The sequence below is a fragment of the Grus americana genome, chromosome 4 (genome assembly GCF_028858705.1).
Source record: "Grus americana isolate bGruAme1 chromosome 4, bGruAme1.mat, whole genome shotgun sequence".
NCBI classification, from domain to species: Eukaryota; Metazoa; Chordata; class Aves; order Gruiformes; family Gruidae; genus Grus; species Grus americana.
In genome coordinates this window covers 818,807-831,105 of record NC_072855.1, presented here as the reverse complement: position 1 = coordinate 831,105, position 12,299 = coordinate 818,807, and the positions used below count along the sequence as shown (strand labels likewise).

General features: G+C 55.0%; 1 protein-coding gene across 9 annotated transcripts in view; it reads right to left on the bottom strand.

Annotated features, from left to right (window-relative positions):
* The window catches only part of DYSF (dysferlin), a 107,430-nt gene that overhangs the window by 59,146 nt on the left and 35,985 nt on the right, over nt 1-12,299 (bottom strand). For 8 of the 9 annotated variants that reach the window (XR_008576832.1, XM_054823720.1, XM_054823724.1 and 5 more), the window contains 7 exons: nt 11,341-11,434; nt 10,942-11,019; nt 6,134-6,315; nt 5,074-5,214; nt 3,832-3,861; nt 3,187-3,213; nt 2,290-2,331 (listed from right to left, as the gene is read on the bottom strand). Coding sequence is in view for 8 of the 9 variants with exons in the window: in XM_054823720.1 (XP_054679695.1) it covers nt 2,290-2,331; nt 3,187-3,213; nt 3,832-3,861; nt 5,074-5,214; nt 6,134-6,315; nt 10,942-11,019; nt 11,341-11,434 (594 nt within the window). In the remaining variant the exon portion in view is untranslated. The remainder of the gene's footprint in view (nt 1-2,289; nt 2,332-3,186; nt 3,214-3,831; nt 3,862-5,073; nt 5,215-6,133; nt 6,316-10,941; nt 11,020-11,340; nt 11,435-12,299) is intronic. The other variant, XM_054823722.1, reaches the window with a different exon arrangement.

The window sequence follows — 12,299 nt, the reverse complement described above, 5'->3', positions numbered from 1 at the left end:
TGAAATACAGCTCCCTGAGTTGGACAGAGCGAGATGCCGTGACCAGCTGCCAAAGAGCAGCACACAGTTTAGTGGGGGAAGCACCGTGGGACGGAGGGTCGGCATCGCCTCCGGATGCAGGAAGGGGTCATTGCTCATTCGTGGCGTACAACAGCTCGGCTATAAACCTCGTCTGGCAGCTGCCAAGCTGCAGGCCACAGGACAGGGCTCAGATAAAGCTGTATGCACCGTGTGTGCAGAAGATTTTCTCCAGGGTGAGACCAAATCTAGATGGCAAGTGAGGGATTCAAAATTTGCCTTCACAAAGGAGGAAAGCAGGGAGCCAGACTTCCCTGGCTGCTTACAGAGGACGGGCTCTGAGCTCTCCCAGTGTTCGGGTTCTTCCTGACCTGCATCTTCAAGTTCAGAGTCACCAAAATGGCAGGAATGAAAGAAAAACCTCTAAAAATGCAACCCTCAACCGAGGGCAGTTGGAACCAATTTAGGAGACCAGCATTCTTTTCAGGCTGGAGTATTATTGCATTAAATTAAGTGTGTGTATATGTATTTCAATTATAGGATTGGTTCAGGTTTATATATGTATGCATATAAATGCTCTACAAAGGGATTTTTCACAGTGGCATGTTAGATATACTAGATGTTAAGCTTTAATTTTCATTGGCAGTTGCTGGTGGCTGCTGAATCAAGCTGCTTGTTAGCTGAAGACTTCTGCTAACTCCATTTCGGGACAGATGTCTGGGTTCTCACACGGGGCAGACGGTAGATCTGGGGCAGGCAGTCCCACCTCCCGTGGTCCACACGCTCACAGAAATGGTTAGTGCTAGCAGGGAGGTGAGTGCTAAGGAGCAGGGAGAGGTGCAGAGCATCCCCAGCATCGCTCAGGTGCTCAGCACTTACCCAGAGCCTTCATTTCAGACTCCTAAATGAGGCATTGCACCACCACCACGAGCTGAGCCATCCTTGGGGTAGAGGAATAGACCGAATGGCCCTTGAAGAGCTACCCCCAGCTTTCGATTGTGACCCATAGCACTCAGAGCACATCAAGGTGCCCAAGCATGGACTGAACCAAGAGAAGCCTCGGTCTTTCCTTGTTTAGTGCCATATGTTCCCTTCTAGCTTTAAATGCGCTTAAGTTGCATTTCAGTTGCATAATAGAGATGCAGAAGTCACCTAGCCCATCTCCAAACCCCAAGGCAGGCTCAAACTCCACACAGCCCCGGTGAGATGTTGCACAATCCGTTCCCAAAAAGGGAGCTTTTTTCCCCTAACAGGGCACCTAAATCTTCACTGATGCAAATATCCTGTCTTGCGTTTCCTTACAGTCATTGGAGTAAAGATCGTTTCAGTCCTTCTATCCTCTGGAAAATCTGTATGGGAAAAGGGGAGAGCCTAGGGGAAAGATCTCCTGCCTGCGTCCTGCGTCCTCCCCAGGTTCAGCAGCAGCTTTGAAAGCCAACAGTGCACGCCTGGCTCCTAACGCTGCAATGTCTTCAGCCAGCACTACCCATTCCTACGTCCTTCTCAATCCCTGCTGCTCTCCTGGTTGTTTTGCAGTCGTTCTCCTGGATCTCAGCTGAATGCACGAGCATTAAATGTTTCACCAGTTGGGACAGAAATGAGCAGTGAGTCCTGGGGACGAGGCAGGAGCAGGGAGGGTTCAGGGTGGTAGTGGGGAACAAGCAATTCCCAGACACAGCTCTCAACCCAGACACAGCAGGCTGGGTGGAGGAGAGATCCATGAAAAGACCTGTGGGGTCTGCCGGCAGTTGGGATGGTTTGAACGAGAAAAGTCAGAGGGAACCAGGGTGGAAGGGAGCTCTGGAGACCACCTAGTCCAACTCTGATACAGGGTTGGAAGAGAGATGAGTGAAAGTCAACGCAGACCAGCCCAGTCAAAACAGTGGCTGGAGGCATCTCCCAGTTTGAGTGCGCAGCTGGGCCATGTTGTTTCAAGAGGGGCTTAAATCCCAGCGCTTGAGGGGACCTAGCCCAAACAGAAATGCAGTAGAAGGAAGTCTGGTGCCAGCCTGATCGTTCAGATACATCATGAGCCAGATTCCCCATAAGACTTGTTATTTACTGCTAAGGGCACTGGAGACCTCAGGCTGGCATCGCTCTTTTGGACGGGCGTTGGTCTGGATGGGGTTCCTGCAGGGCAGGTGGGTCAGGCCATGCCAGGCCATGTCTGAAGGAGGTGGTCTCTCTGAGAGTCTCTGTTGGGATTTTGCTTGGTTTCTGGGCAGCGGCAGAGGAACAGAGGAGGGTCAAGTGTTAGAGCATAAAAGGTACCCATTGGAGGAGCCCCTCGTTGAACAAGGCAGGGGTGCAGAACTGTGGAGGGCCCCATCCAGAAATGGCAGTGGCAAGAAATGGAGGAGAAAGAGCAGAGAGATGATTATGTTTACACGAGCTCATCCATCTCAGCCCACATGGAGCACAAAGATGAGCCCCACACCACCAGGAAAGGCTGCTTGGGTGGAAGAAACCCATCTTGCAAAAACACGTTTATCCCATCCAACCTTTCATGGAAATGCAGCCAGGCTCTTTGCGTGCCCCGGGTCCCTCCTAGCTCATCTCCCAGACTTTGGGGTTAACTGGCCCCTAGGGCCACCACAACACTCAAGTAGACATGGTCCTTGTTCAGCTCCCTGCCTTGGGTTTTCCAAGATACCAGCCTACCCTGGCAGCGTTTGGTTCAGCCGGTGATCTGCTCTGTAGGATGCACAAGGTCTGGGTAGGGACTTTGACAGGTTGCCCAAGGATCAGCTTGGGATCCTGATGAGAGCATTTCCTTCAGAACAACTGGAACGGTCCGGCACATGCCCCAGTTCATGGTGAATTCCCCATGAAAAGTTGCAAACTTTTCAACTGGGATTCCAGCGGAGGTCCAGCCAAGGGTCAGCCCAGGCTTTCAGCTTTTACATGCTTTGTTTGGAAGGGTTGAACACCAGAAGACCTCATGCACACACATCCCACAAAGGTTAAATATTACCCGACATGCCCTGCCATCGGGAACGCTTCTTGGGTTAAACACGGAGCCCGTCTACCCTGTGCTGCTGGGATCCCTCAGGTTACTAAAATCCTGATGCTACTGACTTCACTAATCTGAAAAGAAGTGGTTGCCCCATGGAGGCACAATTTTAGCAACCTGCAAGATGAAGAGACAACTGAATCTTACAGACTCACCTCATCCAGGCTGGAGGAAAGCTCACTCTGGAGAAGAAAAGGAAAGTACAAAGTTAGAGCAATTCTCATCCGTAAGCCCATGCTATGTCTTTTAATTGTAGCTGATAACAGAAAAAAGATGGTTTCCAAGTTCCTGCCCACCACCACCACCCCCGAGGTTTGAGAATAAATCAGTGCAGGCAACTTAAAACCATTTAAAATCCAGCATCAGTTAGTGTCTTTGCTCAGCCAGGGTACAGGGTAGGAAACGTGCTGGAGTGGTTGGAAACACAGCCCTTCGCGATGGGAATGCTGAAATTACTGCAGGGCAGCAAACTAACGGTGTGTTTGAGACCTGAAGAATTACATCTGCAATGGGATAGCCTGTCTTACGGGTCAGAAGTGAGCTGCCCCACTCACTGCAGCCCTCTTTACCATCAGCTGAAGGAACCTGGCATCTCTCCATGGGAATTCCTTCATCCTAAAATAAGTCCCTGAGACAGGACGGACAAACTGCCTGCAGAAGCAGGGCTGCAGACAGAGTCCACTGCAAACCTCAGCGGGAGCCGCTGATGGTGCTGAGACCCAGCAGCTCTGTAGGGGCAGGGGAGGGGACGGTTTGAGGGGCGTAGAGCCTGGGAGCTGCAAACGGGGTGACAGCATTACCTCGAAGCCGGGGATGTGATGGACGGCCGGCTGTGGAGAAAACACACATACGTTCCATTTACACTCCTGGTGCTAACTCAGCTTTATCCGGCAGAGAAACATCAGGCTCCCCACAGCCACACGCTGCCCCCTCCATGCCCAGCGCTGGGCTCCAGAAAGCCGGGGCACGAGGGCAGGGCTCTCCCTGCGACAAGGGGGCACGAGCAGAGCCACGGACCCGCCTGGCTGCTCTCTGCTAGGATCAAGCGAGAACCTTGGACTCCCCCCTCCAAGGTCTTCCCCACCCAGTTCAGTAACTTCTGAGGGGGGTGAGGAGGAAGAAGAGGCTGCGTGCAGATGATTTGGTGCCCCGTCCTGACAGCAGAGACATCCCCTGACCCCCACCGGTGCAGCAAGGCTCGTACCCAGCCCAGCCACCCCCCGCAGCTGCAGCAGCATCGCACGCAGAGCGCAGCATCCCGCCGGCAGCGGAGCTGGGACCTCCATCGGAGAGAGGGAGGAGGGAGCCGCGGGACCCTCGTTCCCAATGAGCACCTCGGGGCTGGGAGGGAGGAACAGGACAGGGAGATTTAGCCGTCCAATCCATCCACTTTCCCTGGCACGGAGGCACATCTGGGCTGCAGCCAGGCGCCGCGGCCAGTGGAAAAGCAAGGAGAGGCGAGGGGGTGGTGCGTGCAGGGGGACAGGGAGGGTGGGAGAGCACACGAGAGCACGCTGGGGCATGATGAGGAGTCTCTCCCGCCCGGGCTGGCTCCGAAGCACAGCCTCCGTCCCCCGGGGCTCGTTAGATGAACGGCCAGCACTGAGCTTGCTGCAGGAGTAACCTCCCACTTCGGCTCTCGTAAACCCCCTCCGGAAATTAACTCTGAGCGAAGGGCAGTGGTCTGTGGCCAAATGCACCAGGCTCTTCCCACGGCGTGAAGCTCTGAGCTCAGCACCGCAGCCGGCCGGGCTGGCAGGGCACGAGCAGTGCCTCCCCGCTGCCCAGGCTTCGGTCCGGCATCGAGCCTCTTCCCGTTGACTCCGCCAAAAACGCCTCCCACCACGCTGCTGCAGTGCAGCCAGCGCTGAGCATCGCGGCCAGGTCTGCTCTGGTGGAACCGAGGACAGGCAGCTGCTGAGCCCAACTGGACATAACTCAGCGCCGAGAAAAGGTCGGATCCTGCCAGGTGCTGAGAGGCTCCAAGGGAAGAAGCCAGCGCTGCAGTTAGAGACAGGATCGGGTCCGGATGGGGAGCTCACCTTCTCCCTCTGAATCAGCTCGAAGGCGGCCAGCAGCTCCCCGACGTTTCTGTTCGCCTTGATGACCGGGTGCCAGGAGAGCCGCGGCGAGCGCGCCAGGCTGGGCTTGCAAATGCAGCGCCCCATGAACTCATCCGCACCCTGAAAGGCAATCACAGGCACGGGGAGGTTTCTTCCCACCCCGCTTCCCAGTGGAGTCCATCACCACGCACCCACGTCTCAGCCGAGACCCTGTCACTCAAAAATCAGGCTCAGTGTCTGAACCATTATGGGACCAGTTCAGAAAAAAAGATTGGTTTGATGCCCAGACAGACTCAAATTTGCAAACTCCTTCCTGTAACCACTAGCGCTGGAAATGCACTCTTTCTTAGGCAGTTTGGCTTAAACAGGAGGTGACATTCCTATGGTATCACACGGTTTCCCGAGCAGGAGCTCCGAGTACAACATTGAGTATGAGCAGCTCTTAAAACGCCCGTTCACTGGTCTGCAGCGGGACCTTCGGTGGCCTTCGCTGCTTCCTTTTGGAGGAGGGAGGGCAGAGGGGTTCTTGAGAGGTTCCTGAGACATTCCTGAGATGCATTCTAAGTGCTTTTCACTTACACGCTGCTCTCACACGCTGTCTGAAATCCCTTCTGCTCTTGTGACAGGCTACGGCCCTGTTGTTCTAGAAGTGCACATGGTTATCTCACCAGCCCCCAGATGCCATCCCTACAAGGCACTTTGGTGAACGTTGGGCAGCTGAGCAAACAACAGGGTACCGTCCCCTGCTTGCATGACTGCTTTAAGTTCCAAGTTTTTTCCACAAGGAAATATAGTTAACTTGGCCACTCTGCAAAACACAGCATAGGTGCAGCTTTGGTAACTAGAGCAGGGCCACCAAGGCCATCACTAGCAGAGCTGTTTGCTGAATTTTTGTCTTCTGAGCATCCTTCTCACTGTCTGAGCCACCCAGAGATGTTACAGCATTGCACTCCAGAGGGCAGGAGCGGTGCCATGAGTTTGTCCCATCTACCCCAGCACACTCACACCATGAAGGTCCAGCTCATGCCGACACACTTACGTAGGTGTCATGGTCATATATTTCCACCACGATGCTGGGAGGGGATTCAGACACGTTCTGGGGGTCCCCAAAGATCTCTATCTCGTAGAAGATGAGTGTCTGGTCCCAGGTGGGGTTCAAGGTGTTCTTGATCACCACCGTCTTCTGGCTTTGGTGGAGGAAGGAGACGATGGCATAAGGATCTGCAAGGGGTGTTAGACAAGAGGCAAAGGATGAATTAGAGCTACCAGCCTAGGAAGGAGAAAGCAATTCATAGTCATTCAAGGGCCAACAGGCTGGCCAGGGAAGACTGTGAACAGGCTGAAGGAGCTGCAGGTCTTTTAGAAACAGCGATGACATTCCCATCATGACCCAGGCAACTCCAACTGAGAAGAGAATGAGGCCACGTTCTCCAACACTTATCCCTATACACCAGTTATTCACAGCCCAGGTACTTCCCAAGCTAGACTGATGTCTGTATGTTTAGCAGCCCTGTAAAGGGGTTGTCTTCCACAGACTTGCCCTGTCTCTCTTGAACCCACCATATCATCCAGTGAGGACTCAAAACTGCCTGAAGAATCACCCTCTCATGGTTTTTTGCAATACCCAGCTCCCTCTATCTCTGTCTGAGGCTCCCCAGTTCTTCCATTAGGAAAGAAGGAGCAGTCCACCCCCGCCCACTTGCACTGACACGCAGTTCTGCAGGTTTCTGTCATGCCAACTCTAAAATATCTCTTTTTCAAGCTGAACAGTCTCAGCCTATGGAGTTATTCCTCATAAAGAGCCAATCTCAACCCTTGCTCATTCCAGTTCTTCTGGGGACAAGACAACCACAACAGTCCACATAACTTAGCTGTCTATCTACACAAAGACCTTCCTTCTTATCCCACCGCAGCCTCCTTTCCTAAAAAACCTTTGATGAAGGATTTTTTTGCCAAAAACCTTTTGGACATCCAATGAGACCATGTTAACCAGAGCAACCTTATTCTCTAGCTTGCACGTGCGGGTGAGCAGAGACTTCAGGTCACCCTCTTCTGTGAAGACCAGACCATGAAGAAGGTGGCTGGGATGTTATTGCCTCCTTCCTGGGGTCTTCAACATCTCCAGAAGGGACAGGAGCTGAAGATGCAGCCAGAAGCAGGCCAGAGTCATCCTCTCAGTCCCTTTGCATAAGCTTTGGTAACCTCCATGCCTGGGGGAGGGTTTTTGGTTCCCCACATTCTGGGTTATCCCACCTGGCCTCCAGCTGCCACACCAGACGTCTCTGGGTTTCGCTTAGGGCTGCTGCATCGCATCTGCCAGCCCCATGCAGATGTCTCAGGTACTCCAGGGTCTCATCAGACCCCTGTACTTCAGCTGGGACCAAGATGTCTTACCCCCAGCCTGGGACAAAGCCAGAAGCTCCTCACTGCAAGGCAGCAGCAAATAGCGAGTAGCCTCCCTTAACAACCAAAGCAATTAACGCAGGAAGCCTGAGATCAATTAACAACGGAAACATGAAACCTGAGCCCTCTCTAACACCTTCCCTTCCAGACAGCTCCAAAGAGCATGTGGCCCAAACCTGCTGTGGACATCCAGCCCACACCAGCAGTGACACTGGGCACGGGGACAGGATGGGCAGTGGCAGAACCAGGGTCCAGGGCTGGGCGAGAGGCTCAAAACATGCCGCGGGATCTCACTGTAAGACCCTGGGGAAACTGAACACCTTTCATAACCTGATAGCATCGACTGGTCCTTGTCAGGGATGAGACCTCCAGGATGGCTGCATCCCACCTGGCCGGTCCCAGGTGGACCCCTGCGCTCTGGTTACCTGCAAAGCCCAACCTCCGCAGTGGCAGGAGGCATCATGGGCTTGTTTGGAAGGACACAGGCTACCTCCTCCGCCTGGCACCCGGCATGACGTGCCACCACAAGACACAGATGCACCAGACAGTGTATGGGGGTCCACCAGCATGCAGCGGGGTGCCACCCGGATCACCCCAAAGCCAGTCCCATGAGACCTACCAGCATCCAGGAGCGCGGCAGACCCTACAAATACAACCCTTAGTGCTCGGCGCTGCGCAAACCCCCGCGGTCCCAGGAGGGCCCCCCCCCCAACGCTGCAAAACAGCACGCACCCCCCAGCACCAGCACTGTCGGGAGACTGGGAGCTGACGCCGGGAGCAAAACGTGTCCTGCCACCCTGGGGATGGAGCGGCAGCCCCCAGACACCTGAACGCGGGGCCGGCTGAGCGGGGCGGCGTCCCCCACCCTCCCTCCCCTCTGCCAGGGGTGGGGGGGTCAAAGGGGGTGTATTTTCCTTCTTGGTGTCCGGACCGCAGCAGACGTGTTTAATGAGCCGGGGCTGTTTGCGAGGTGGCCGGCTGGAGAGAGCACTATTCACGCTGGGAAGAACCTTTTCCACTTACGCGCTTTTTTCCAGTAAGGGGAAAGCAGAATGCGTTACAATAAACAAAAAAACCATGGATTTGGATTTGCATTTTTGCTCTTTTTTTTTTTTCCCCCCCCTCTTCTTCTTTTTAAAGGAGGCCTCCATAAAGCCCCTTTGTTTAGACCCTCGTGTGCACAGAAGGTTTATTTTTATAACTGTGTAAAGCCCCCTTAATGAACTCCTTTATGCTTTGTTAAGGCAGCGGAGATCACAATTCCACATTGTGGCATGTTGTTACTCATGTTGTCCTTGGCCGGGTTTTTCCAAAGGAAGGGACTCCCCTCCCCTCCCCGCTCCGCCGATCGGGGCCATGAGATCACCTCGGTCCCCACCACTTCGAACAACAAACCCTTTGTGGAGGCGGAGGGGAGACGGGACCTCGGTGGCCACAGACACTGGGTGATTGTTTGGGTGCTCTGCACCTCTCTGGGGCATTTCTGCCCACCACCACCCCCCCCCAAGCCCCTCTACTTCAAAACACGGGGGGGAGCGGGAGCCCCTCGGGACTGGGGTCCTGCTGCCTGGCACGGCGATGCCCACGCGCTGCTCCCCGGTGCAGGTCCCCACGCTGCACCACTTTTGGGGGCTGTCCCTGTGTCCTGTCCCAGATCCATCACCCCCGTGCCACCACCGGTGGGCAATCCCATGCCCAGCCCCTCTGCAAATCCCCGTGGCAGCCTCGGAGGGGTGCTGGCTGCGTCCTGTGTGCAGGCATCGCTGCAGAGTGGTGTGGGTGCTCCAGGGCCACCTGCCCTGGGACCTGCTCGCATCTCAGATGCGGTCCCCACCGTGTACCAATGAACTCACGGGGCACTTTTTGCATTGCCCCAGCTCTGACCCAGAGGTAGACAGTAACATTCCCGCTGTCCTGCTTTCCCCCCTCAAAATGACACTGCAGAGCACTAACGGGTGTGGGCAAAGGCAGCTTCGGTCACAAGCACCAAAGATCTGCGGGACCACCTGGCTGGGATGGCCCAGCCCATGGGCAGGAGGATGTGGGACCCTCCGGCTGGTCCCTGCTCGGGTCAAACACGAAGGACCATTCCTGGCACATCCTCCCACCTCTGCAGCCACGCTTCAGCCTCTGCTGCGAACGAAACGATCCTAAAATGAAGCCACCTACACCCAAGCACCCTTCAGCGCCAAAAGATAACAGAGCTGCCCAACAGACAAAGTGACGTATCTTATTCTGACTTGATTTCCTCACCCAGAAAACACGAGCTCAGCACGGAACGTCCGACCACATCAGCTCCAGTCTGGCAGTTTCGGGAATGACTGAAGCTGTGCTGGGGACGTGCTGAGCAGCAGGACGTGGAAAGCTCCTCGCTCAAAGCCCAGAACACCCTTTTCTCCACCTGGGACCACACTTTTTTCCATGAAGGGGCATTTTTTTACAGCCCAGTCTGGAGGATGCTGGGTTCAGGCATCGGCTCCATCGAGGAAACCCCCGCGCCGCTGTCTCCCAGCCCCCTTGCAAAGTTTCCAGGATGGAGAGTGGAGGAGCAGCAGCTCAATTTAACGTGCAGTCGTGAAAACAAATACGAACCAGTTTACAGATTTGCCACTGTTAGGACCTATTTTCCTTTCCAACCGTATTTTCAATCAATTCATTCATTCTTAATAAACGAGCTCTCCCTTCTTCAGCCCTGATCCCTTCCCCAAGCCATAGGACAAATCCCCTCCACAAACCCCCGACCCAGGAGACCTGCAAGGGTGGGCAAGAGGCCGGCCAGGATTCGACCAGCTGGGAGCAAGCCGGATGCTGAGGGCACATAAATCCAACCAGAAACTCCATGAGGATGCTGGAGAAGCAGGGACCCTGTCTGCTCCGAGGTCCTAATTACACCCTTGCACCCTTTTCAATTTTCCTGAGCACATCTCATGGAGGTTTCTGCCCCGTGCTCCATCATCTCGACACCCGCCCAGAGCCCTCGGTCCTCCCTGCTCGCACTCTGTGCTGCGTGGGGGAGCAGCTCGAGGCGAAGTGCCACGGTAAACATCCCTGCCCTCCGCTCTGTTTTTATTTGTCATGCCCCCGAGCCGTCTGCTACCCCAGCCCTGCCACCGGCTTTCAGTGTCACCTCGAAAGGGAAAGGGAGCTATTAGCAAAGCAAACAGCTCTGACTCACGCCTGACCTGGGTAACTTGTGGTTTCTGGTTGGTTTCTCACATAAGAGTCCTTGAAACTCTGATATTTTTGCTGATGGGAAATCAAGCCACCAGGCTGGTTGCCTTGGGGAAGCCTCGTGCCGCTGTCTTTTGTTGTATGGCCGTCGAACATGCCCCATGTCCCATCAATAAATACCCCAAAATTGCTTTACGGACCCCAGTACTCCCCGGCACTCATTACAGCACTAATTACAAGCGCAAACGCGTGGACGTGGGCTCCTGGGCTCACCTGAAAAGCTGTCCTTGTCCATGGCGATCAGATCCCGAGCCTGGTACATGTAGCAGCGGAGGTGGTATCTGTTCCCACCTGCACAGAGGAACGAGAAACAGTTCAAGAGTCCAGGGAGAAGTGCAGGGCACCGGGGGAGTAGCTACGTTTTCACCCAGCCCCAGGGCTGCTGGGCTTAATCCTTCCCGTGGCTTCCCAGCCCTGAGCATGTCGACGTTCCCAGGGGGACGAGCCGTGCCCCTTCCCTACCCACCCCCCTCCTTCTGTCCGCCTGCACGCAAGGTGGGTGAGAGGAGGAGGATGGGAAACGCTGGGCTATGGGGTCCCCACAGCAGAGACCCCGCGCCGGGCCTCGCTGCAGAGGAGTTTCACCCTCCCCTCCGACCCTCGGGGCCTTACAGTCAAATATGCACGAGATGGTGGGTCTGTTGACACCGAAACTGAGGGTGGAGATGGATTTGCCATCATCGCTCTTGTCGTCTGTCACTCCCCCCTGCAAGAGAAAGCAAGGCAAGGTCGGTCGTGCCGGGACCCCCTCTGCAGCCAGGGCTCCCCCCGGGCTGGGGGTCCGCATGGGTGTCCAAGAGGACTTTGGGCTTCCCCGTGGAGGGACCCTCAGGCTCCTCTTGCCCCAGGAGGGCAGAAAGGACCCGGCCCCTGATCCACGCCGCGCTGGGAGGGAACAGGACGCGACGGCAAAAGCAGCCCGAGGGTCACCCATTGACGTCCCGCCTCCCGGCATCTCACCAGCACGGAAAAGCCGCTCCATAAAATTCATCGTTCTTGGAGCGGCAGTTAGTAGTTAAAACAAGTTCACTAAGCTCCCTTGCGAGCAAAATTAATGGAGTATAAACTTTGTGAACAGTGGTACAGATGGAGCCAAATGCAGCCAAATGCCCCACTCGCTGCCCAGGGGAAACCTCGGCCAACCCTGGCCATTGCTCTTCCCTCTTCTTGCGTTCGCCGGCATTTTATCACCTCCTAATTGCCGCATTCCTCTTGAAATATTTCGTTGCAGGAAAAGAACCATAAAGGTAACTTCCCGGCGAGTGTAAATCTGATCTTTAAATATTCTTCAGTTATCAAATGCGAGGGAGAGACAAGAGGGGTGTTTAAAGAAAAAAGGAAAAGAAAGAAGGAAAAAAAAGCCAAAAAAAAAGAAAAAAAGGTTGGTCTGGGATGGAGTTTCCAGAGCCAGGAGCTGCCTGGTCCCAAAAAGCTGTCAGGAGCGGAGGTGGTCTGCAGAGCCCTCCTTGCCTGCCCAGGCAGGAATCGCAGTCGCCGTGACACTGCCTGCAGAGGAAGCCCGGGGCTTTGCGCCGTATGTACGGCCCCAGGGTTTGGAAGGCAACCCCCAG